At 47.2% G+C, this 26,629-nt stretch overlaps 2 protein-coding genes across 5 annotated transcripts in view; both read left to right on the top strand.

The window, feature by feature from the left end:
* Positions 1-313: 313 nt before the first annotated feature.
* On the top strand, positions 314-3,502 carry PET117 (PET117 cytochrome c oxidase chaperone). Its single transcript, XM_002710956.5, has 2 exons — positions 314-542; positions 3,187-3,502. Exons 1-2 carry the CDS (start codon positions 447-449, stop codon positions 3,334-3,336), a joined length of 246 nt encoding a protein of 81 aa, XP_002711002.1. The 5' UTR covers positions 314-446; the 3' UTR covers positions 3,337-3,502.
* Positions 3,501-26,629, top strand: part of KAT14 (lysine acetyltransferase 14) — a 35,031-nt gene continuing 11,902 nt past the window's right edge. For all 4 annotated transcript variants that reach the window (XR_011380018.1, XM_017341781.3, XM_051845351.2 and 1 more), the window contains exons 1-6: positions 3,501-3,884; positions 6,816-6,934; positions 9,744-9,865; positions 17,317-17,498; positions 18,836-19,252; positions 19,371-19,933. Coding sequence is in view for 3 of the 4 variants with exons in the window: in XM_017341781.3 (XP_017197270.3) it covers positions 3,626-3,884; positions 6,816-6,934; positions 9,744-9,865; positions 17,317-17,498; positions 18,836-19,252; positions 19,371-19,933 (1,662 nt within the window). In the remaining variant the exon portion in view is untranslated. The remainder of the gene's footprint in view (positions 3,885-6,815; positions 6,935-9,743; positions 9,866-17,316; positions 17,499-18,835; positions 19,253-19,370; positions 19,934-26,629) is intronic.

Below are 26,629 nucleotides of genomic sequence, written 5' to 3' on the forward strand. Positions count from 1 at the left end.
AGAGGGGTCCGCAAGGAAGGCCGTGGGGATCCCGCCCCCTCAGGAGACCCCAGACCGGGGGAGTCGGGGACTGCACTGAGCCAGCTCAGACACCCGGTCCCTCCACTGGCGAGGTCCTCGGGCCAATTCTGAGCCGGGGCTCTTCAGAATTTGAATTAGGGATGTTCTAACCTTGCCACCCCCTACCCCCACCCCCCAGCCCCAGCCGTGGACGCAGAGGTCTTCGGTGTCCCACGGCCGCTGACGAAACTCTCTCTGTCCCCAAGCAGGGACGCCGTTCTGTGCTCGGCTCTCGATTGCTCGCTCCTGACGGCGGCGGGCGGTGCGCGCGGCGGTTGGTGCTCTGCGCTCGAAGGGTCGAGCCTGGCCCCAGCGACCAGCGGCGCGTGCTCCACAGCGGTTCCCCGCGCCTAAGGCGGGCCGAGGCCGCGGCGGTCGGCGCGGGGATGTCGAGGAGCTCGAAGGTGGTCCTGGGCCTCTCGGTGCTGCTGACTGCAGCCACGGTGGTCGGCGTGCACCTGAAGCAGCGGCAGGACCAGCAGGTCGGTGTCACGTGACCGTGTCTTCCGGGGCCCGCGCGCAGCGGTGGCCCCGGGGCCTCCTGTGGGGGTCTGCCCGCACTGTTCCCCCGCTCCTCCCAGTGTCTGTGCGACCCCCTACGCCTTCTGCCCGGGGCGCTGCGGGTTCCCCGCCGCCCAGAGATCCCGCGGAGCCGGGTCCTGAGCGCTCGCGGGCAGCCTGCAGCGCCGCGGGCCTGTGGCCTCTCCCCCTGGCCGCTGCACGGTAGAAGGCGGGAAAGGGTTTCCCTTCCTTGGGGGCGCCCTCAGCGAGGTGCCGGGCCCTCCCCACCCGCAGGCCGAAGGGTAGGAGTCGACCCTGGTTTGTTTTCAGTGCTAACGATTTCATCCCGCGCTGCTGCGGGCTTCCCCGAGCGCACCCTCCCTGCCTTCGGCCAAGGTAGATGGGGGAGATAATTGCATTTTTTTGTTTGTTTAAATGAACAACTTACTACGGAAGCTGTGGTTTCTGGGGTCGATAGAGACGCCAGCCCCTAGATTTCTTATTTTTGGCGTGTTTATTTCCGGAAATATCCGTCACTGACCGTCTCCTCGGACTCCTCGCCGTTTGTATTTTGTTATTTATGTTGGCAAGCTTTGAACGCTGGTGTGCCAGGGCATCCTGCCGGGCACCCAGGGAATACCCAGATCGGAAGCAGCAGCTCCAGGGTCTATAAATAACTCCCAGTAGTGCTGAGTGGTGCCAGTGGGTCGCTGGTCAGTTTTTAAGTAGCACCTTGACAGGTGACGGGATGGAGCCTCGTTTGTCAAGGGTGGAAAGCGGTGGCCTGCACTGATCAAGGGTAAACAGCCTTCTTGATTTGCTGTCCAGTGCTTTGTACACAGAGATGAGCAAAGTGTTTGATCTCGCTGTTCACCAGCTGTGGGAATCAGAGAAGCAGGCAAGAGGACCCGGGAGATCTTAGAGGTCGGAGCTTAAAATATGTGTGGTTCTGCAGGAGTAGCATTTGGAGCAGAGGCAGCAGACCCGTGGTCCTCCCCCCACCCCCCAAGGAAGAGGACGAGATGGTGATCCCAGAAAACCTGGAGCTGGAGTGTGGTGGTTTGTCAGGTGTAGTTCTGAAGTCAGCAAGGTCAAGGGCAGGAATGGGTTAGAGCGGTTCTCTAATACCACCTGATTTTTATTTTTAAAGCTATTTTTTATTTATTTGAGAGAGTTACAGAGAGAAAGAGGGAGAGACAGAAAGGTCTTCCATCCGCTGGATCACTCCCCAAAGGGCCCAAATGGCCAGAGCTGTGCTGATCTGAAGCCAGGAGCCAGGAGCTTCTTCTGGGTCTTCCACATGGGTTCAGGGGCTCAAGGACTTGGGCCATCTTCCACTGCTTTCCCAGGTCATAGCAGAGAGCTGGATCAGAAGAAGAGCAGCTGGGACTGGAACTGGCGCTCATATGGGATGCCAGTGCTTCAGGCCGGGGCTTTAACCCTCTGTGCCACAGCCCCGGCCCTTGATGACCTTTGTTTAAAAAAATGTTTTTGAAGACTTATTTATTTGGAAGTCAGAGCAGCACAGAGAGAGGGAGAGAGATCTTCCACCCTCTGGTTCACTCCCCAAGAGCCATCGTCCACTGCTTTACCAGGAGCATTAGCAGAGAGCTAGATCATAAGTGAAGCCGGGCCAGCACTGTGGTACAGTGGGTTAAGTAAGCCAGCCACTGCCTGCAGTGCTGGCATCCCATATGGACACCAGTTCGAGTCCTAGATGCTCCACTTCTGATCAGGCTCTCTGCTATGGCCTGGGAAAGCAGTGGAAGATGGCCCAAGTCTTGGTCCCCTGCACCCACATGGGAGACCTGGAAAAAGCTCTTGGCTTCCATCTGGCCCAGCCCTGGCTGTTTCGGCCATTTAGGGAGTGAACCAGTGGATGGAGGATCTCTCTCTCTCCCTCTCTTCCCCCCCCCCCCACCTTCTCTCTCTGTAATTCTGCCTTTCAAATAAGTAAATCTTTATATAAAAAAAAATGGAGCAGCTGGGGCTTGAATCAGCACTCTGATGTGGGATGTTGGTGTTGCAAGCAATGCTTAACTTGCCAAGCTGCAACACTGACTTTGGCCTTTTTATTTTATTTTTTTTCTCTGCTAGTAGCATTCCTTTTCCCTCCCTCCTTTTCTCTGTTATATAATTATTAATTTTGTATAATTTTTACCATTTCACTTTTCTGACTAGAAAAGCTGATTCTTGTATTAATTGTTCAGACTAATATTTTTTCTTCTGGTGTTTATTATTCAAGCTAGGATGATTGCTAAGGGAAAAGTAGTTCATAGTATTACTGTAGCAACTCACCAAGTTTTAAATATATCATATATTGGTTAAACTTTTTAAATGCAACATAGTGCCAGTTTTTTCTTTTTTGTTATTCCCACTAAATTTTCTGTACTAGGTCTTCAGGAATTTCTTTAAAAGTGGTACAAAGTCATTTCAGTAATAAAATAGCACACCACCAAATTTATTTGGTGGTTTATTACATTTTACATTTGTACAGAAAGTTAAAATAGTAATTGGGTATCTGTTTTAAGCGTATTTTGGTAACACTGTTATTTGGATTTGAAAGGCACCAGGGTGGGAACACCTGTTCGGGGTGTTACTGAAATCTGTTTCCTACGTTTTTAGAGGCTTCGTGACGGAGTGATCCGAGACATCGAGAGGCAAAATCGGAAAAAAGAAAACATTCGTCTTTTGGGAGAACAGATTATTTTGACTGAGCAACTTGAAGCAGAAAGAGAGAAGATTTTACTGGAAAAAGGCTCTCAGAAAACATGATTTGAAATGACGGTGAACTGTTGGAAGGACAGCGTGCAGTGTGTGTGTGTTGATGGAGAATAGCTTAAGGACCTTTTTTTGGTCATTGTCCTTGTAAACTTATCAAATAGAGGATAATGGATCATATAATCTACAGTGCTGCTGTAAAAATTCCTTCTGTCTGAATGAAGAAGCCGTGGGCGGGTGCCCTCCTGAGGAGCTTCTGTCTCTGTGGGAGCGCATGTCAGCTCAGCGCTCAGAGCGTAGGATTGGCGCTGAGAAGCACTCCTGAACCTGTGAGAAGGAAGGAATGGATAGCAGCATCCACCTGAGTAGTCTGATAAGTCGACACGACGATGAAGCCACGAGGACGTCCACCTCGGAGGGGCTGGAGGAGGGGGAAGTGGAGGGGGAGACGCTCCTGATTGTCGAATCAGAGGATCAGGCATCTGTGGACCTGTCTCATGACCAGAGTGGGGATTCCCTCAACAGCGACGAAGGAGATGTGTCCTGGATGGAGGAGCAGCTGTCCTACTTCTGCGACAAGTGCCAGAAATGGATACCAGCCAGTAAGGAGCTTCTCCATTGCTTTGATTTGTCAATTCCGGTGTGAGGGTTTCTTTTTCCAGGATAGGAAAGAAACATGAATGTAAGATAGACCTAAATGAAAGGATAATTATCATATTATTTAGTTTATTAACCACAAACTTACATAAAACGAAGGTGCTCTTGAATTAATAAAAGTTATTATCAACCTCTTTCACATGGTTAAATTAGTACTCTTAATAGTAAACCAGTAAAAATTGGAAAATTGTAAATCCTGTGTTAATGAATTAGCCACATTTTTCTAACATTTGTGACCAAATCTAATCCCATTGTAGATTTCTTTGTTTTTTGTTTAAAGATTTATTTTATTTTGAAAGAGCTACAGAGAGGGTGGGCTAGCACTGTGGCTCACTTGGTTAATCCTCCGCCTGTGGCACCGGCATCCCATATGGGCATCGGGTTCTAGTCCCAGTTGCTCCTCTTCTAGTCCAGCTCTCTGCTGTGGCCCAGGAAGGCAGTGGAGGATGGCCCAAGTGCTTGGGCCCTGCACCCGCATGGGAGACCAGGAAGAAGCACCTGGTTCCTGGCTTCAGATCAGCGCAGTTCTGGCCGCAGCGACCATTTGGGGGGGGTAAATCAACGGAAGGAAGACCTTTCTCTCTGTCTCTCTCTCTCTCACTGTCTATAACTCTACCTGTCAAATAAAGAAAAAAAAAGAAGTAAATCAAAATGATCTGCAGGAAGAGTCAAAGACTATGAGGAAGGGGTAGGGGTGGAGGGGAGATTTGTCAGAAACAAAAGAAAGTGAAGGGAGGGGGGCTTGGTGTCGAGAACCCCTCACGTAGGAGGCACCAAAACACCAGCACTGTGGTGCTGAGCTCAGAAGGAACTCGGAGCCAGTCCATCAGAGCCCCCTGTCTGCCCAAGACGCGCCACACACTGGCCCCGGATTTACTCGGGCAGTAGACACACTAGAAGATGTCCAAAAACAAGGTCTCAGCGTCTCCTCCATGTGCTCTGCCTGCTCCTGGGTGCACTGTCTATAACTCTACCTGTCAAATTAAAAAAAAAAAAAAAAAAAAAGCTACAGAGAGGGAAAGAGAGCGCTCTTCCATCTGCTGGTTCACTCCTCGGATGGCCACAACCATGAGGGCTGGGCCAGACTGAAGCTGGGAGCCAGGAGCTTCCTCTGCTTTCCCACGTCGGTTGCAGGGACCCAGACACTTGAGCCATCTTTGCTGCTTTTCTCAGGCCATTAGCAGGGAACTGTGTCAGAAGTAGAGCAATTGTTAGAAGAACTGGTGCCCATTTGGGATGCCAGCCTTGAAGGTGGCGGCTTTACCAGCTGCACCACAACACATTATAGATTAAAGTTCAAGTTCTTGAAAAGTACCCTGTTAATATTTAACTATGTGGAAAATGACTGCTGTTTGCTACAGCTCAGCATGAGCAGGTTAAAGATGCTTGTGCCCCTTTCCTGGGGTGGTCTTGTTTCTCACCTTCTGGCCTGCCCCCATCTGCCAGCACACGTATTCCCAGGTTGCTTCATTCTGAGCTTTGCCAGCCATCATGTGATTCGTACCCAACAGGACTGGGCCATTAGGCAAGGGCTTGAAGAGCTGTAGGTACTGGAGGAATGCTTTTGCAATAGAATTCATAACAGACAAATTTATATGTATGAAGGGTCTTTGAACAGTTATGGAAAACTCATATTATGGAAAAGCTGTACCTGGATCTCAAAACTGTTTTGCACCCAAATAAACTTATCTTTTAATTCCATTTTCCCCGAGCTTTCTGAAGTACCCTTGTGCATGATTGTGAAGTGGGCCATTTTCTGGGATTTGGAAATGTTTTTGTTAAAATGGGTTCAGCTATTCCGATTAATAGTTGCCATTTGTAAGTTAATGATGGCATTTTCACAGAAAACATGCCTGGAATGTGCTGCTTACTACTGGCTGTTGCTTCTGAGCTGTCCCTAGCGATTCAGGGTTCTGCTGAGCGGCTTTCCCTGTCCTTGCAGGATCAGTGCCTCGCTGCTCTCATGGTCAGGCCCCTGCTATCGCCCTTGGTTCCTCCATCCCCACACAGAGAGAGAGAGCTTTGGGAGAGCTTTCTTGTGCCGAGGATGTGGCCTGTCCTGTGTCTCCTCTGCAGTCTGTGTGCCCTCCCCTGCATGCACAGGCTCGCCCCTTCACCGGGCCAGCTTCGAGTTCTCCCTCACGTGCCCCTGGGACCCAGCCCTCTCTTTCTAGCTCCCCTGTCTTCTTATTGGGTTGGACACCCTGTATTGTGCCCTCACACTGCCCTGTGGTTGCATCACACTCCACTCCCGTGTCTTCATGTCACCTGGGGACTGTTAGGCCGAGGGCCGGGCGCCACTCCAGAGATGGATTCTTTTTGTCTGGGGTAGATCCAGGCACGTTTAGAGAAGCAGAAAGCAGCTTCCTGGTGACTGTGAGGAATGGTGAGAGTGGAGAGCTGCCCTGCTTTTGTGACTGCCTGTCTTCTACGCAGGCCCCGCCACAGGTTTGTAAACCCGTGAGGACAGGTCCCATGCCTGTCTTGCACATTGTATTCCTCATTCCTCCCCCAGTCCCTGGCATGCAGTGGGAGCTCCGATTTTTTTTTTTTTTTTGAAAGAATATATGAAGGGACCTGCCCGTAGTCAGGAATGTGACATTTGGAAAGCCAGTTAGAGCAATAATACCTGCTTTTCCTGTACCTCTCTCCTAAAACTTAAGGGACCACAGATCCTCGAGGGCATACGCTTGATGTGAGAAGAATAAGCATCTTTCTCTTCCTTCCCCACTCCCACCCTGCTATTGGGGGTTGTCTGAAAGGAATAAAGCAAACCACAGCCTGGAAACCCTGGAACCTGGCTGCTGCACTGATGAACCCCTCGGGTGCCGCTGCCGTGGATACACCTGTGATGTGACTTTCTGTTTTTCTCCTAGGTCAGCTGAGGGAACAGCTCAGTTACCTTAAGGGGGATAATTTTTTTAGGTTTACTTGTTCGGATTGCTCAGCAGATGGCAAGGAGCAGTACGAGAGGCTGAAGCTGACGTGGCAGCAGGTGAGTACGGAGCTGTCCTATGCAGTCCCGAGGCTGACCTGACCCCCGAAGAGTTGGTGTGAATGTCTGGAGCCAGGAGCTTCCAGATGGCTTTTGAGTGATTTCAAAGGACACTTTTAGTAATTTCACAATGGAAATTTGATACTAACTCTGTAGAGAGAGAAGCCCTTGATGAAAAATGCTTGCTGTTCACCTGGTGAATTGGGTTTGAGATTCTTGAAAAATCTCATGTGTCATTTATATGTAAACCAAGTAATGAGGTTCACATTTTTCTGGTATCCATTTTTAGAACAATGAAACTAATTTTTTTAGGTAGATGTGATGATGACTACATTGGAAATTACTACATTTGCAAGAACAGTGTTGACAACAAAAATTAATATAACCTAGCTTTTCTGCATTTGAACTCAAGATGTTTGAGTCATTTTTGTTCAATGAATACCTATGTATACTTTCACCCATCACCATAGCCAACACCCCAGTCCAACTGTAGCTTAAACAATTGCTTTTTACTGATCTCTGGGTTGTATTAATTTTTTTATATTAATTATATATGGTAAGGCACCAACATATAAATAGTCTTTTAAAAAAAAAAGCATGAATTATATACATTAATTGGTTTTCATGTTTACTCAGTCCACCAAAACTGAGTGCCTGTAATGAACCAAGCCTAGAAAAACTACCCTGATAATGAAATAGCTGAGTCTCCTGTCCCCAGTTGGCTGACAGTCAACAACTGTTTATTTTAGGTAATGAGCAGATAAACAAGGTAGTTACCCACAGCACTTTTTGATTTGAAGGAAATAGGTAATGGGAACGATATTAGATAGATTATACCATTTTAGTTACTGACAATGTTCCTTATAAATTGTAGTTGCTATAGTAGCATTAGTCTATTATCTTAATGATCCATGCTTTATTAGGACAGCTGGGGAAATCTGCCAGTGGTGAGTATAGGAAACTTTTTTTCAACTTCCTTGGAAATACATACATATATTTTTATATATATGTATAATGGGATATTTTTCTCAAAGTGTGCCTAAGATCTAGGCAACGTTGTTTTTGTACAAAGGAAATTAAAAAATGCATAGAAAATGAACTTTACAAAACACTGAATTTTAAACATTTTTTCCACCAGAATAAACTTATCATCTAATTGCTTTCCCATGATCTTTTTGAAGTACCTTTGTATGTGAATTTAACTTTGAGTCATGAGATACCTCATATACACAGGGGAGGGCTAGAAATAGCACACCCTTGCCCCCGAGGTGAGCAGTGAATACGTCTTTCTGGGACACTTTGGATATCTGAAAGTGGATAGAGGTCATTCTGTAATTTTCTGAAAGCATTTCTTAAGCAATAAATGTTTAAATATTGTGAAATACACGTAACATAAAATTTACCATTTCAGCGTACAGTCCAGTAAAATGCATTCACGTTGTTATGTAACCGTCACCACTATCCGTCTCCAGAGTTTTGTTTCCAAACTGAATTGCCGTACCTCTTAAGCAATAGCTCCCTGTGAATATTAACCGCCTTAAGGCTGATGTTTGTGGACTGATAGAGACTGGATGGCAAGATAAGTGGAAAACATTTGGAAAATCTGTCCACGGGGCAAGTTGTGTGGTAGACTGCCTGCAAGCATTACAAGGTGAAGGAGGAGGGAATTGGAACTCTGAGTAGTAGTACGTCCTCTGAGTGGAAAAGTCACATGTCTCCTTGTCCAGCCATTGAGATTATAGGCTGTGAAAAGAGGTCCCGGGGCGTTACTGCAGTTCACTGGCTAACAAGAGCTTCAGCATGCTCCTGTATAAAGAATCTCAACGGATTCTTTTCGAGATTCTGGGTCCTCTTTTCCGTTTCATTGGCCTAATACAAACCATGATTCTTATTTGGTTGAAAACGTAGTTTTGAATAGCTTGTGTAGATTTTGCTCACTTACCTAAAATCACATGTAAGACATCCATATAAATACAGATGCCAAGAGAAATGTCCAGAAGGACAGTATCTGAAATACTGAAAGGGATTATTTCTTGGTTGTAGATTTCCAATGGTTTTTGGCTTTCTCTCTGCTGTTTTCTGTATTATTGAAGCCTTCTACAATGAGCATATATAAACTTAGATTTCTGGAATATACTTCCTCGTCTGGGGCCATTGGTTCCTCATCTATTTGACTGGTTAGTTTTCCCCTTGAGCTGTGGGGGAGAGTGCTGGTGCCCCCTGAGACTGGACTGAGCAGCCAGCATTTCAGTTCTCTGTCCCTTACCTAATACAAAGTTCACTTGAAGAACAGTTTCCCCAGCTAAAAATGGCTCAGTCCTTGAGTAAATGGCATCTAGCATTATTGTTGGCACTGAAATTCTGAGAGTTGTTTTTGTCCTCTAAAAAGCATAGAAAAGTATATGTGCCTGGGGTGATTTGCAGACTATTTAATGAAATGCTGGCTGGAACAGGCACCTGGAACCTCCCTCTGGCCAGTAGTCGGCCCTTTACCTTGGGCTGCGTCACACCTGGCGTGGGCATGCTTGGAGACTGTGCCCGTGGGCAGCTGACACACAGGCAGCCCCATGGTAACCATCAGTTCAGCCACACATGAGCCCTGCGTATTTGACACCGCAGGAACAGTGTACATGAGTGGATTAGTGGTGTCTAATGGAAGCCACGAAGAAAGTGGGATTCTGCTCTGAGAGTAGTCCCAGATGTTATCCTGCCCTTGTCCACACCCCACTTCCCCGTCCCCCACAGAATGTAGAACAACCGACACTGCCCAGTGACACTGCTGTCCCAGCCCTGGTGTTTTGTGTTTTAGGTTGTCATGTTGGCGATGTACAACTTGTCTCTGGAAGGAAGTGGACGTCAAGGTTACTTCCGGTGGAAAGAAGATATCTGCGCTTTCATTGAGAAACATTGGACGTTTTTACTAGGGAATAGGTAATGTGATTTTTAAAATATCCTGTACTTGGAGGTGGGCGATTAGTGCAGTGGTTAAGACTCCGCCTGGGACACCCCCATTCCATATCAGAGTGCCTGTTGGGTTCTAGTGCAGCTCTGCTTCTGATCCAGCTTCCTGCTGATATGTGCCCTGGGAGGCAGCAGATGATGGCTCAAGTACTTGGGTCCCTGCCACCCACAATAGGCGACCTGGATTGAGTTCTATCCTCTTGCCTTTGGCCTGCCTGTTGTGGGCATTTGGGAAGTGGACCAGCAGATGTGTTCCTTGTTAGTTTTAAAGTTGTCATGTTGGCAATGTACAACTTGTACATTTCTCTCTTTGTGTCTCTGTCTCTTTTCCTTTCGAATAAATTATTAAAGAAAAAATACACTCATATACTTGGGCTGGCACTGTGACACAGTAGGTTAAACTGCTGCTTGGAATACCAGCATCCTGTATCAGAGTGTTGGTTTGAGTCCTAGCTGCTCTGTTTCCAATCCAGCTTCCTGCTAATGCTCCTGGGAGGGCAAGTACTTGGGCTCCTGCCACCCATGTGGGAAACCCAGATGGAATTCCTAGCTCCTGGCTTCTACCTGACCCTGACCTGGCTGTTGCTGCCATTTTGAGAGTAAACCAGTGGATGGAATATCTGTCTCTCCCTGCCTATCACTTTGTGCTTAAAATAAATAAATATTTTTATTTTCAAATTTTTAAAAAGATTTATTTATTTGCTTGAGAGGCATTGTTAGAGAGAGGTCTTCCATCTACTGATTCAATCCTCAGATGGCCACAACGGCTAAACTGAGCCGGGAGCCAGGAGCTTCTTCCAGGTCTTCCACGCGGGTGCAGGGACCCAAGCACTTGGGCCATCATCCACTGCTTTCTAAGCCCATAAGAGAGAGTTGGCTCAGAAGAACAGCCGGGACTAAAACCGGCACCCATATGGGATGCTAGTGCCGCAGATGGATGCTTAACCTACTATGCCATAGCGCTTGACCATCAAAAAAATAAATCTTTCAAAAAAAAAAAAAACTTGAAGAAGGAAGATATAAATAACAAAGTATATAAGATAGGAGACTGCCTAATGTAGTTCCCTTACTTACTTGTGGCAGCTACAAAGAATTTTTGAATTCCAGAAAATGTTTTTACTTATTAAAATTAAAACAACTTGTTTATGAAGAGTCAAAGTAGAGGTGTGGCTCTCCATGCTTCTCCCATTCTGCTTGTAGAGGAAAATACTGGTTTCTGCTGAGTGTGATATTTTTGAAGATAATCTTAGGATGTTAAAAATTGAGGAAGAGTTTGATTAAATAGGGCTTTTCAAGAGTTGGATGATTATTTAATTTGAGGAGACGGAATTATTATGTCCTTTTCTTAGAAGAAAACTAACAGCAGGTATTGGCTGCAGCATTTAGATGGTTCTTAACTAACAGTCGTGTGTTCTCAGGGCTTATTTGTGTCACTCTGGAAGGCAGGCACTCTTTGCTGTTACTTTGCTTCCATGACTGTTCTTTGATTTCACTGTTGAGCCCCACTCCTTGGTGGCTGCTGCGGGGATGAGCATCAGACTTCGGAACACACAGACATTGAGACCGCGCAGTAAGGGTCCGGGTGGCTCTAACAAGATTGTCATTGCTGTTAGGGCCTAGAAAGTTTGCTACTCCATTGGTGAATTTTGCTTGATAGTCTGAGTGTTAGTTGTTGTCTGAGTCCAGTGTAAGATTCATGAACCTTGCATGATGAGATCATTGTAGACGTGACGAAGGCTGTGACCACTTCAGGTCATAGTAGGGATTCGTCCCTGTCCTCACTTGGAGTGCTCCGCAGCCTGTTTGCTCAAGTGCTGAGCAGTCACAGCTCTGCTTATGTTACGGAGAGGATAGGGAGGGCAGCCGAGAGCAAGCTGGAGGAAAAAATAGAGTCAGCGTGTTTTTCCTGAAGGGGTTTCCCAAAGGCTGTTGAGTAGTGCTAGGAAGGGAATTGACACTGTTACTGGTTCTATCTCATATGAAAAGGAAATGTAGTCTTAGTTTAATGATTTAGTGCTATTTATAGAACTTAATATACCCTGTTTATATGGGGAAAATGGTAAAATTAGATCTTGGGATTTTCATGGTCTCTGAGTGCTCCTCTATAAAGTGAATTGTATTCTGGAGTAAATTGGGCTTACGTTGCCTGTTTTTAAGGATTTTGCTAGATTTTTTTTTTTTTTTTTTTTTTTTTTGACAGGCAGAGTGGACAGTGAGAGAGAGAGACAGAGAGAGAAAGGTCTTCTTTTGCCGTTGGTTCACCCTCCAATGGCCGCCGCTGCAGCCGGCGCACCGCGCTGATCCGATGGCAGGAGCCAGGATCCAGGTGCTTTTCCTGGTCTCCCATGGGGTGCAGGGCCCAAGCACCTGGGCCATCCTCCACTGCACTCCCTGGCCATAGCAGAGAGCTGGCCTGGAAGAGGGGCAACCGGGACAGAATCCGGCGCCCCAACCGGGACTAGAACCCGGTGTGCCGGCGCCGCAAGGTGGAGGATTAGCCTATTGAGCCACGGCGCCGGCTTATGGATTTTGCTAGATTTTAACAAGTTACCTTGCTTCTTTATTTCTAGAATGTGAAATGAGAGGAATCAGCTAAGGCTTTTTGTTCTTTTTAACATTCTAGTGAAAAGCATTAATACCTCTCCAGCTTTTGTATGGTTTAACCATTAAACTAGCGTTTCTGGCCTTACTGGTGAATCACCTGAATTACTATTTACTTAATCTTCTATTTAAATCACGTTACTTAAAAAAAATCCATTAGGAAAAAAGGGAACCCTTATTATTTACTATAAACAGAATGTTTGAGGAGATGGGATTATTATGTCCTTTATAATCATACCGCAAGGAAGGCAGTGTTGTTCGGTTTTAACTGTATCACGGCAGGCAAAGGCCGTCAAGGCCGGCTTCCTCGGTCAGAAGGAGCTGGCAGTGTTAGGATTTAAAGCAAAGAACTTGCTCCCTGATCTGAGTGGAGGAGAAAAACGGGATTAGAAATCACCCTGTGATTCCTTGCCCCAGTGTGATCCTTCACTTTGGGATCAAACCTCAGTGACTGGAAAAGTCCCTGGAACCACTCATCAAGGGGTCATCACGTGCTAGACGTCTCCATGGGTGAACATTAATGGGCTCCCTGCACCTGGACGAGCAGTCTGTGACAGGCACTTCGGTCAACATTTTTAGAGCTACTGAGAATTTTTTTTAATATTTATTTATTTGAAAGGCAGAGATACAGAGAGAGAAGAGAGAAATATTCCATCCCCTGGTTCACTCCCCTAAATGGACACAACACTCTGGGCCTGGCCAAAGCCAGGAGCCAGAAGCTTCCTCTGGATCTCCCATGTCAGGGCAGATGCCCAAGGACTTGAGCCATCTTCTGCTGCCCTCCCAGGCACATTAGCAGAGAGCAAGATTGGAAGTGGAGCAGCCAGGATTTGAACTGGTACCCTTATGGAATGTCAGCATTGCAGGCGGCGATTTTACTGACTAGATCACAATGCCAGCCCCTATTGAGAAATTTAATTGCTATACATAGGACAGGTTTTAAATTCTTTATTAATTTTTTTAGGGAAAGGAATGTTTTGTTTTATTGATTTATTTTAAAGATGTATTTATTTATTTGAAAGGCAGAGTTCCAGAGAGGCAGAGGCAGAGAGAGAGGTCTTCTATCCACTGGTTCACTCCCCAAATGGCTGCAATGGCTGGAGCTGAGCCAATCTGAAGCCAGGAGCCAGAAGCTTCTTCTGGGTCTCCCACACGGGTTCAGGGGCCCAAGGACTTGGGCCATCTTTTACTGCTTTCCCAGGCACATTAGCAGAGAGCTGGGTCAGAAAAGGAGAAGCTGAGACTCAAACCAACACCCATATGGGATGCCAGCAGTGCAGGCAGCAGCTTTACCCATCATGCCACAGCGCCAGCCTCAGGTTTTAAATTCTTAAAGATTTTAACCGTCTTCACTGCTGCAGGATCCAAAAGAACAGTGTACAGTGTGATGAAGTTCTAAATTTGATATACCTCAGCTGTTTGTAAACAGCTTAAAGATTAAATCTATAAAGGCTTACTTAGGGCTAGCCTTATTTAGTGCTAACCTGATTTATGTGTCATTATAGAAACAAAAAGTACATGAAAGGTTAATTACTACAGACTAATTGCCATTGAGTGTGTGATCATTTAATCTGCTTTTACAGTCCTAGTTTTATAGTTTTGATTGGTGAAGAATAATTTGAATGCTTTCTTCTATTAGCATACTTTACTGATTTTAAGATACATAATCTTTCAGGTTTTGACATCCCTGAGAGCTGGATGCATCATACAATTCATGTCACAATTTAGTTGTAGCTCATTTTTTTATTTATACATAAGAGGGTATACCGTGAAGTTATTGGATTTCAGATTTGGTGGACTGTGGTAGGACACATTCATAGTATTTACATTTACAAAACTGCCCAGGAAGATGGCAGAGTAGGAAGCACCAGGAATGTCTCCTCACCCAGGCAGCAGTCACACTGGCAGAAATCTGTCTGTGGCTGTTTTGGAGCTCTGGAGTCTAAAGAAGGCTTGCAACGTCCAGGGAAATGCTTGGACAGTAAATTAGGTTAATTTTGGCCAATTTCTCCCCGCCCCAGCAACCGCAGCACAGGGAGCTATGTATGTTCTTGCAGCTGCTTGCACAACCTCTTGCACGTTCCAGTGTGGGCCAAAATCCTGTCCTCCACGTACTGGGGATTTGTGCTCTGGCCACTGGCTGCTGATTCTCATCACAGAAATAAACAGGCAACAGCCATTACCCTTGCATCTCCCCCCATTATTATAAAACTGGGTAAAGGAATTGAATAGATGTTTTTCCAAGGAAGATATAAAAATGGCCTTTGGGACTGGTGTTGTGGTGTGCAGGTAAAGCCACCTCCTGCGATGCTGGCACCCCATATGGTTGCCAGTTTGTGTCCCAGCTGCTCCATTTCCCATCCAACTTCCTGCTGCTGTGCCTGGGAAAGCAGTGGAAGATGGCCCAAGTACCTCGGCCCCTGCCACCCACGTGGGAGAACAGGAAGAAGCTCCTGGCTCCTGACTCCTGGCTTTGCCCTGACCCAGCCCTGGCCATTGCTGCCATTTGGGAAGTTAACTAGCACCGATAGGAGTTCTCTCTGTCTCTCTAACTCTGCCTGTCAAATAAATAATCTTTAATAAATAAAATGGTCATTGAGCACATGAAGAGATGCTCAAAACTGCTAATTGTTAGGGAAATACAGTTCAAAACTGTGATACCACTCAAACCCATTAGGATGGCAGCTATTGAAAAAAAAAAAAAAACACGAAAAACAAGGGCTCAGCGTTGCAGCATAGCCAGTTAAGTCACTGGCTGCGACACTTGCATCCCATACAGGCATAGATTCATGTTTCAGCTGCTCCACTTCTGATCTAGCTCCCTACCAATGTACCTAGTATAGCAGCAGCAGATGACTGGAGTCCATGTGCCCCTGCCATCCATGTCACAAACCCCAGTGGGGTTCCAGGCTCCTGCCTTTGGCCTGACCCAGTCCCAGATATTGCAGTTTATCTGGGGAGTAGACCAGCAGACGGAAGCTCTCTCTAACTGCCTTTCAAGTAAATAAATATAGGCCAGCGCTGTGGTGTAGTAGGCTAAGCCTCTGCCCGCAGTGCTGGCATCCCTTATGGTGCCAGTTCATGTCCTGCCTGCTCCTCTTCTGATCCAGCTCTCTGCGATGGCCTGGGAAAGTAGTGGAAGATGGTCCACATGCTTGGACCCCTGCACACATGTGGGAGACCCGGAAGAAGACCCAGAAGGTTTCAGATCAGGCCAGCTTCAGCCTTTGAGGCCATTTGGGGAGTGAACCAGCAGATGGAAGACCTTTCTTTCTGTCTCTCCATCTCTGTAACTCTCAAATAAATAAATAAATCTTATTTATTAATAAATAAATTTATTTATTTATTAATATTTATTTATTTATTTATTTATTAATAAATAAATCTGATTTATGAAGAAAAGGGGACAGATAGAGAGATCTGACATCCAGTGGTTCACTCCCCAAATGGCTGTAACGGCAGTGTTGGGCCAAACCCGAGGAGCCCAGAATTCCATGTGGGTCTCCCACATGGATGGAAGGGCCCCACTAACTCGGGCCATCTGCTGCTGCTTTCACAGGCCTGTTATCAGGGAGCTGGGTCTGAAGTAGAGCAGCTGGGACTTGAAGTGCTCATACGAGTTGTCGATGTCATAGGCGGTGGCTTAACGTGTTTTGCCAAAATGCTGGCCCCTTAATAAATAAATCTTAAAAAAAAAAAAAAAAAAACTGTTGATAAGAATGTGGAGAAATTAGAAACTTTGGGCACTGTTGATGGGAATGTGAAATCATAACCACCATTGTGGTAGTTCCTTAAAATGTTAGAAATATTATTATATGATGCATTAATTCCACTTCCGGGTATATACTCCAGATAATTGAGAGCAGGGTGTTGCAGAGATATTTGTATGTCCTAAGAGCAGCATTATTCACAACAGCTAAAATGGGGAAGCAACAAGAGTCCACTAACCTATAAAGTGGTCTGTCCACACATGGAGCACTATTCAGACTTAAAAAGTAAGGAAAGTCTGGCACAGGCTGCAGTATGGATAAACCTTGAAGACGTTTTCTTAAGAGAAATAAGCCAGTCACAGGAATATTGTATGATTCCACCTACTGAGGGACTTTCAGAACTGAAACTCATAGATACAGAAAGTGCGCCAGCAGTTTTTTCCAACTGTGAGTTTGACCTTTTCGTGAAAAAACTCTTTGAGGGTTTCTAGTAATTGATTTATGTTTTCAGGTAGAAATAGAACAGTTGCCTTTGAAACAGTTTTCAGTGGGAGGAACCTGAATGGCTGACATTGTGCATGTTTTATGGTGCTGTGTGTGCTCTGTGTTTGTGAAACACACCAGGTAGTCTTATTCTCGCTAGAGTACTCAGGGTAAGGAGGAGCACACCGGGAGATCACCCAGCTTTGAGCTGTACCATCAGCTGAACTGCTTACCAGGGCCAACCACGAGCTTTTATCACAAAATGCTCACTCTTGTTTGGTTGATTTCTTGAGAACTGTGCTTCATTCACATATAAAAGCGCTACAAGCTAATTAAATATTAATAATTAATACTTAATCGTGGTTGTGATAAGTGTTGTATGTGCTTTGAGTCACTTCATTTAAATCCTCATAGCAACCCTGTGAGGAAAGTCCAGTTGTGCAGATGAAAAAACAGGCAGATGGGAGGTTGTGGAGCCAGGATCCGAAGCCAGGCAGACCTCAAATCTCTCTCCAGACCCCCATGCTCTGCTTCCAGCAGGCTAGAAGTCAGAGTCTGTGTAGAGCGTACCTTCTAGACAATGGTCCAGATGAATTGCCAACCATTGTTAATTCTCGCACTTTTTAGGAAAAAGACTTCGACGTGGTGGAGCACAGTAGCGGGTTGCCTCAGTGTGGGAAGTCCCATGTACTTCCGTTCAGGGGCTCAGGAGTTTGGAGAGCCAGGATGGTGGAAACTTGTTCACAACAAGCCCCCAACAATGAAACCCGAAGGAGAGAAGCTGTCTGCCTCTACCTTGAAAGTAAAAGGTGCTGCTTGCTGTAAGAATAGTGCAAAAGGTGCTGGTGGGCAGAGCCCAGCAGGTGCCCGCTCAGGAGACAGGCAGGCACTCCCAGGCTCTGCTCAGGTGCCTCTCGAGCTCTGGAGACACTTGTGTCTGCTTTGCAGCTTCTACACGCGTACTGTGTAGAAAACGCCACCGTTCCCTAATCAAGTCCCCATTCTATAAATCTCCTTTGATACCTGAAAGGTCCGTGTCTTCATTTTCAATTTTGATTTTTATTTTTAAACCTTTTACTGTGGACGTGTTAAAACATACAGAGGTGGGGAGAGTACCGAGTTTCCGAGTGTCTCCTCGGCTGTTAACTCCCGGCACTCTCCTTTTAGCCAGACTCCAGTGCTTTGCTTCAGCCTTCCACCTTCCCCACTCTTGGGTAATGTAGAAACAAATCCCAGGCATCAGCATTTTATTTTTAACTATTTCAGTATTATTTCTAAGAGATAAGGATTCTTCCCTTTGTGCAGTCTAACCATAATACCATTTTTCACTTTAAAAACATTAACAGTAATTCCTTATTATCACACATCAATGTTTCCACTTACAAGTTTTTAATGAGCTTTAAATTTTTTAATGTGATTGGGGTAAATGAGCTAATGCTGAGGAGTACAAGGTCTGAGAGTGTCCCTGCCCCTGCACAGGGTTTCCTGTGCCCAGAATAACCACTTTTGTCTCTTCAGAATGTTTTTAGAAATATCTCTGCATTGTTAGCCATTTTCTCATTTTTCAGAAGAGCTTAAGCGGACTCGTACGTAGACTCATCCTTGTTCTCCATCCCCACCCCCCGCTTGCTGCCAGCATATGGTAGACCAGCAATACGTGCAGACCTGCCTGGCTGTGACCGTGCAGACCTGCCTGGCTGTGACCGTATCAGACCATTCCTGTACTGATGGACATGATGCTGGCTGCTGCCATTTTTGCTGTTCTAAACAGTGTGTCAGCTGTACAGATTTGTGTCCCTGTGCGAGATGTGCTAAAGTTGCTGGGTCAGAGGGTGTATTCGTTGGCAGTTTTGATCAGTATTGCCAAGTTCCCCTCCGGAGAGCTGAAGTAAGAGGTGTACCTTATTAAAAGGTCACCAGAGTGCCCACGACCCCATACTCTGGCTGAACATCAGCCTGCAGTGGTCACCACTGTAGAAGTCGGGGAGATGCCGTGTCTAGTTGTCTAAATACGCACAACTTTTTTGTCTTTAAGAGACAGCTAAGTCTTTAGGACATTCATTGAACATTTCTCTCTCCTGAACACAATAAGAGATTAGCAAAGAGAAGTTGAGTCGTCTTTTTAATGTTTATTCTTTTCTGCCAGCCTCAAAACCCACGTTAGATCCCATCATTACCGTGGAGGGACTTAGAAAACGAGCAAGTCGGAATCCTGTGGAATCTGCCATGGAATTAAAGGAGAAGAGGTCGCGGACACAGGAAGCCAAAGACATCAGAAGAGCCCAGAAGGAGGCGGCCGGCTTCCTGGACAGGAGCACGTCTTCCACGCCTGTCAAATTCATCAGCCGGGGCCGCAGGCCGGACGTGATTCTCGAGAAGGGAGAAGTGATAGACTTTTCCTCCTTGAGCTCCTCCGACCGCACCCCTCTGACCAGCCCGTCTCCTTCCCCGTCTCTGGATTTCTCGGCCCCCGGCACGCCTGCCTCTCACTCTGCCACACCCAGCTTGCTGTCGGAAGCAGATCTGATTCCCGACGTGATGCCACCGCAAGCCTTGTTTCACGGTAAGACTTCCCAGGCCTGCATCTTCTGTTGTGTGTGTGTCGGGGTTCGTGACAAAGCGTGGGAAGTTTCGCCTCATGGGCTGAGTGTCTTGACGGCACTGTTCTGTACTTGGCACAGATGATGACGAGATGGAAGGGGACGGCGTCATAGACCCCGGGATGGAGTACGTCCCACCCCCTGCGGGGTCTGCCTCTGCGGGACCCGTGGGCAGGAGGAAGGTCAGAGGCCTGGAGCAGATAAAGCAGGAGGTGGAGAGTGAGGAGGAGAAGCCGGACAGGATGGACCTGGACAGCGAAGACACGGAGTCGAACACATCCTTGCAGACGCGGGCTCGGGAGAAGCGGAAGCCGCAGCTGGAGAAGGACTCGAAGCCCAGAGGCCCCAAGTACACGCCTGTGAGCATCTACGAGGAGAAGCTGCTGCTCCGGAGGCTGGAAGCCTGTCCCAGCGCGGTCGCTATGACTCCCGAAGCTCGGAGGCTCAAGCGGAAACTGATTGTCAGACAAGCCAAAAGGGACAGGGGCTTACCACTCTTTGACTTGGATCAAGTTGTTAATGCTGCTCTCCTGTTGGTGGATGGGATTTATGGAGCCAAAGAAGGGGGCGTGTCCCGGCTCCCAGCTGGACAAGCCACGTACCGGACCACCTGTCAGGACTTCAGAATCCTCGACCGATACCAGGTGAGTGCGCAAGTGTGCTAAAACTGCTGTGGCTGGAGGGGAGAGGGCAGGCAGCAGTGAACAGCTGTGCTGTGACGTCTCACCTCGTGAGTAATCTGGGGAGGGAGGAAAATGTAAGTATCCCTTGAGACGTCTGGGTGTTTCTTTTCCATGGGCATTTATGACCTAACCTAGACTTTTTCTTTGTACATGCCCATCTCCGAAGGCACCTGTACCTGATTGGTGTCATGATTTTGATTGACAGATTTGTTGAGGCCATACACCGACCAGACATCGTTGGGTTGTTATCTGCAGGTGTGTGAACACTTGTGTAGTTAGGGCACAAAACGGGGAAATAGCAGCCAAGCTGTCAGTGTGGGGTCAGCAGTGCTCAAAGGCTGTTCCATGCACCCCAGGTTCTGAGACTGCTCCCAAGAACATAAGTAATTCCACTCCAGAACCGTCAGCATCAGCCCTCACCCAGCAGGAGTGAGAGAGGTCTTCGTGAGCCCTCGCTACTAACCAGCCTTTTTGAGTTTTGCTAATTGGCTGGTTTTTATTTGCATTTCTTCGATTACAGGCGAGGCTGAAATGTTTCCATGTCTTCTGGTTGTTTGTCTGTGAACTGCTGACTGGAGTCTGCACATTTTGCTGTCTTCTCTGGCAGCTGGTGGGGGCTCCTCTCATCACAGCGTTCTGAGATTACTCAACAGTGTACCCTGTGTGGGACTTCTCTTCCGTTGTTAGGCTGGGCGGTTAGAGCATGGGCCCTTTGACTCTGAAACTCCCGAGTTCTGGAAGGTGTTCTCGGCTTCCTGTCTTCTGTTCCCCTCTGTCCTCTCTTTAGACCTGCCCTATATGGATACTGGGCTCTGTAGGCAAGAGATAGGCAGGACGAGATGGTGAACACCACAGAGCAGCCCCCTCAGCTCTGTGGTTATGATGGGTATGGCCCTGTTCTGTGAAATTTGATTCCTAGCAAGGGATATGGAGCGGGATTTGGCCTGTGGGCTAATTTGCTAAGACCTCTACTCTAGGTAGATCCTCTTCATTTTCTTTTTTCTCTCCTTTCCTGGAAAGCGTTAACCTGTTTGCCTGCATTCTAGGAGCCAATTGGGAAGGGGCCTGGAGCTCGAGCCTCAGTGGGTAAATCTCTCCCTCTCCAGACAGTCCAGTCTTCTGCCTGGGGAGGGAAGTACTGAGCCTCTCAGGCCATCACCCTCCTGCCTACTCTGGATGCCAGCACTTGACGTCTCCCTTACTGAGACCTGTTTTCAGCCATGTTTCACAAATCACCCTGGCCCCGGGCTGTCTTCCCGCATAGCCTTAGACATTGGTTTTGTTTTAAAGATTTATTTATTTTATCTGAAAGGCAGAGCCACAGAGAGAAAGAGAGATGGAGACAGAGAAAGAGAGATCATCCATCTGCTTGTTTCCTCCTCAGATGGCCTCAGTGGAGCTGGACTGATCTGAAAGCAGGAGCCAGGAGCCTCTTCCAGGTCTCCCATGTGGGTGCAGGGGACCAAGGACTTGGGCCATCCTCTGCTGTTTTCGCAGACACATTAGCAGGGAGATGGGTCAGAAGTGCGTCAGCCGGCGCTCAAACTGGCACCCACATGGGATACCGGCACTGCAGGCGGTATCTTTACCCACTGTGCCATAGCGCTGGCCCCAGCCTTAGACTTTGGATATCTTCTGAGTCGTTTGCTGCTTATTCATGTGCTTTTGTTACAGCCCTGTTTATCCCTGTTGTATTCTTGTGGATTTGTTTTTTAATCCTTGTGTTCTATGTTTTTACCTGTGAAATGTGTCACACCAATAGAAGCAGGCTCAGAACATAGGGTTATATATGAATGCCTGTGTGTTCATCTTCGGGGTTAAGACATAGTGCGACTGACTCCTTAGAAGTGCTCATGTACGTGTTCAGCTCTCCCCAGTGGGAGCCATGCTCTGGCTTGTAGTGTGAATTACTCTGCTTTTCAAACATATGTATCCCTAAACAATATGCTTTTCATTAAAGAAAACAAAACAAAAAAAACTGAGTAGCAAGCCCAAGTCTAGCTGTGTCAGGAAATCGCCACTGTTAGCTGAAGGCTTTTGGGAGGAGGTGAGGTGGACAGTCTTCCTGGGTCACTTTGTGAATTGAAATGTGCTTTCCCCACCCCTAAGGATTTGTTGACCTCCCAGCCCCTGGGGCCAATGAATGTGACTTTATTTGGGCATACGTGCTTTACAGTATGAGCTAAGATAGATAGTCCTATTATAGTGGTATGATCCCTTATTCCCGTCTGACTGATACCTTTCTTAAGAGAAGAGACGCAGAGACAGACCTGCATGTGAAGATGGAGGCAGAGGCTAGACTTGGTGTATAAAAACCAAGGGACACCAAGGATCACACAACAGCAAAAGCTGAGAGAAGGACGTGCAGCAAATTCTGCCCCGCCGTGCAGTCCCTGACAATAAATCTCTGCTGTTCTCAGACACACAGCTTGTGGTCCAGTCTCTGTGGGCTCTGTAGCCACAGATTGAGCCAATCACAGGCTGGAAATATTTGAGAAATGGAAAGTTGTGTCTGTACTGAACACATGCAGACTTTCTTGCTTGTCCTTATTCCCTGAACAATCCAGTGCTACTATTCACATAGCATTTACAGTGTATGAGGCACTATAAGGAATCTAGACATGACGTAAAGTATGTGGAAGGAGCCGTGTAGTACTATAAAGTTACTGTGTCGTGTCATATAAGGGACCAGAGCATCCGTGAATTTTGGTCTTCAGAGGGAAGGAGGGCCCTGTAGCCAATTCCCTGTGCATAACAAGGGAGTGACTGCACTTCCAGACCCCCTGGCTTCAGCTCCTGTGAGCCCCATGTGTGGAAGTGAGAGTTCAAGGTCATGAAGAAGACCTGGGCCCCTCCCCAGCATGAACATTAGGCAGGGCCCTCTTGTGCGCCTTGGAATGCTGCAGGAATCTGAGCAGAGCCGGGAGGGCCTCTGTGTTTCCTGCCTGAGCTTGGCTTCTGTCCAGTTTGCCGGAGGTCAGAGCAGTCATCTACAGAGTGATCGTCTTCCGCTGATCCAGGGAGTGGGTGTGAAGGGGCCGTATACAGGAGGCTCACAGCACATGGCTGGTGCAAGCTGAGCACAGCCAGAGATGATTCTGGGCCTTGACTCCTTAGGTTTGAAAAGTGGTTCACGGCCACAGAACTGAGTGATGACAGCCTCAGTGTCACTTGAGTTGTCCCTGTCCAGGCTGTACTGCCCCTGTGTATGAAACTTAGTGGTGGCCCCAGGATCTCCCCTCTTGTGTGTGCAATCTCCTGTTCTCCTGTGGTCCGGAAGCCCATCCTTAACAGCTTCCTGAGAAAGGCTACCTGGGAGGTAAAATTTGAGACTACATGTCTGAAAAGGCCTTGACTTGAAAATCCCAAGCCAGCGCTGGGTTAAGTGGAAAACCAACTTAACCCCACCCTGGAAGCCCGTGGACCATGGTGCAGCACTTTCAAGTTCTGAGGGGGATGGAGTGGAACCTGGAATCCGGTGCACAGCCACATTATCTGAGTGAGTCCTTAGTGGAGGGCGCCCAGTCCCTGCCTCTCGGCATCCCCTTGTGGGCGGGTCTGACTCCCCCAGGGAACTTCCTGCCTCAGGACCTGGTTGCCCTGTGGGGGAAAAGGACCTTAGCCATCTGCCTGTGCGGCACTCACACCTCAGGCACTGTACCAGCTCCCAGAGCCCCTTAGTTCCTGAGCCTTCTGCAGAGGCTGGCCCTCAGACTCCTGGGGAGGGCAGCCAGCGCCCGCCAGCTGAGGGGGCCCGCAGCTTGTCTGCTTCCCATGCTACAGTGTAGGTTGAGGCTGGCTCTCGCCTTACCTCAGGGCGGCTGGGGACTTGGGTGCCACAGTCACTGTTGCTTCTTCTCCTGAACTTTGTGTTCTGATTCTCTCTCTCTCTTCCTGTTAGTTTGTTCCTATAATTTTAGTGGGGTTTGGAAGGCAGTAAAATTGTGTGCTTATGCCTAATCCCCTTTTAACCAAGACTTCTTGAATGATTTTAATGCAGTTCCACAGAGGAGCAGCTGTAAATTGCATTTTTTAAAATTTTATCTATTTATTTGAGAGGTAGAGTTACAGATAGAGACAGAGACAGAAAGGTCTTCCATGGGCTGGTTCACTCCCAAGATGGCCACAGCCGCCAAGGCTGAACCGATCCAAAGGAGCCAGGATCTTCCAGGCCTCCCATGCAGGTACAGGGGCCCAAGCACTTGGACCATCCTCACTGCTTTCCCAGGCCACAGCAGAGAGCCAGATTGGAAGAGGAGCAGCCAGGACTAGAACCAGAGTCCATATGGGATGCTGGCACTATAAGCGGATGATTAACGACCTTGCCACAGCGCTGACCCCTGTAAATGCAGTTTTAAATGCATGTTTTTGGGGCCGGCACTGTGGAGTAGCAGGTAAAGCTGCCGCCTGCAGTGCTGGCATCACATGTGGGTGCCAGTTTGAGTCCCAACTGCTCCACTTCTGATCCAGCTCTCTGCTGTGGCCTGGGAAATCAGTGGAAGATGGCCCAAGTCCTGGGGCCCCTACGCCCATGTGGGAGACCTGGAAAAAGTTCCTGGCTCCTGGCTTCAGATTGGCTCAGCTCAGGCTGTTGCAGCCATCTGGCGAGTGAACCAGCAGATGGAAGACCTCTCTCTGCCTCTGCCTCTCTGTAGCTCTGCCTTTCAATTAAATGAATAATCTTAAATAAATAAATAAATCCATGTTCTTTTTGCTTTCTGATAAATGTATTCATAGCTACAAATTTCCCTGTGCTTACTGCTTTAGCTATGCCTTGTGACTTTTGAAATGGTGTGAGTCTATTACTTGCCAGAATTTAGCATTTTGTAATTTTTCGCATGACTTCACCTTTAACCCAAGAGTTATTTAGTGTTATTTTTTGGTTTTCAGATTATGAAAAATTTAAGCTATCTTTTGACAATTGATTTTATTTCTAGTCAGATTGTATTAAGGTCAGAGAAAATAGTCTGTATCTGTTGATTCTTTTTTTTTTTTTTTTTTAATTTTTTAAAAATTTATTTGACAGAGTTAGACAATGAGAGAGAGAGACAGAAAAAAGTCTTCGTTCTGTTGGTTCATCCCCCAAATGGTCGCTGTGGCCGGAGCTAACACCAATCCAAAGCCAGGAGCCAGGTGCTTCTTCCTGGTCTCCCACACAGGTGCAGGGCCCAAGCACTTGGGCCATCCTGCACTGCCCTCCTGGGCCACAGCAGAGAGCTGGCCTGGAAGAGGAGCAACCAGGACTAGAACCCGGCACCCATATGGGATGCCGGTGCCGCAGGCGGAGGATTAACCAAGTGAGCCATGGTGCCGGCCCCTATATCTGTTGATTCTTTAAAGAAAATTAGTGGCTGGCTGTTGGCATAGCAAAGAAGATGATGCTTAGGATACCTACATTCTGTGTTGGAGTGCTTGGATTCAGGTCCCACCTCTGCTCTCAATTCTAGCTTCCCCCTAATGCACAGCCTAGTAGGCAGCAAGTAATGGCTCTAGTAGTTGGGTTCCTACACCAACTGGGAAGACCTGGATTGAGTTCCTGACTCCCAGCTTCAGCCTGGCCCACCCTGGCTGTTTATGAGTATTTGGGGAGGAAACCAATGGGTAGGAGAGTGTTCTCTCTCTCTCTCTGTCATGCTCACTTGCTCTCTCTTTCTCACTCTGCTGCTGCCTCTCTTTCAGTCTATCTGCCTTTCAATAAATAAGTAAAATTTTATGAAAGTTATACATTTTTATTCTTTTTATGTCTTAAGTAACTTATATTTATTAATTTTTTATTATTACCATGTAATTTTTTCCCCAAAGAAAAGAGTACCTGTCTGCTCCCATCTGTCTTTTCTCTTCATTGCTAGACTAAGCTGTGTTGCGTACTTAAGTGACAGAAGACCCACTACATTGTTTATTCATTCTTACTTCCCATGGCAGAACTACTTCCTTTAACAGTTGCTAAAATTCAGACCTTCTTAGGGCAAACATTTGGCACAGTGGTTAAGACCTTGCTTGTTCCTTTGCTTCCAATCCGGCTTCCTGCTGGTGTGCACCCCATCAGGCACCAGATGACAGCTCAAGCAGTTAGGTCTCTATCCACCACGATGGGAGACCTAGATTGCATTCCTGGGTTCCAGCTTTGACCTGGCCCAGCCCTGGCTGTGGCAGGTTTTTAGGGACTGAACAAATCAATGGAGGCTCTTTCTGTTTCTCTCTCTCTCTCTCTCATTCTCTGCCTGCCAAATAAAGTAAAAGTAAATGGATACGGATTTAGGGGGATGATGTCTTCCTGTTAATTTTGAACACGTGTTTGCCTGAGAATCTCTTCATTTCACTCGCCTTTCAATGGTGGCATAGCATAGTTGTATATAAAACTAAGTTTGTTGTTTCCTCTACTGTTCGGAAATTATAATTCCTCTATCACTTTACATTAAGTATTGCTCCTGAGAGCCCCAAACTCTTGTTTCTTTGTAGGTGGCCTTTTGTTTTATAGTCCCACCTCCTGGAAGCTTTTGAACTTGAACTATTTTTGGCTCTTGTCTGTCTTGCTTGAGAGCTCTGCTCGCTCAGAGACATCCTGAGTGCTTCTTGGCCTTTGTCCTTCCCGGTGTTCTGAGAGCTCCCTGGTGCTGGAGTTTGGTGCCTGATACTGCCTGGGCACAGTTCCCTGTC

Source organism: Oryctolagus cuniculus, chromosome 11 (assembly GCF_964237555.1).
Source record: "Oryctolagus cuniculus chromosome 11, mOryCun1.1, whole genome shotgun sequence".
Classification (NCBI taxonomy): domain Eukaryota; kingdom Metazoa; phylum Chordata; class Mammalia; order Lagomorpha; family Leporidae; genus Oryctolagus; species Oryctolagus cuniculus.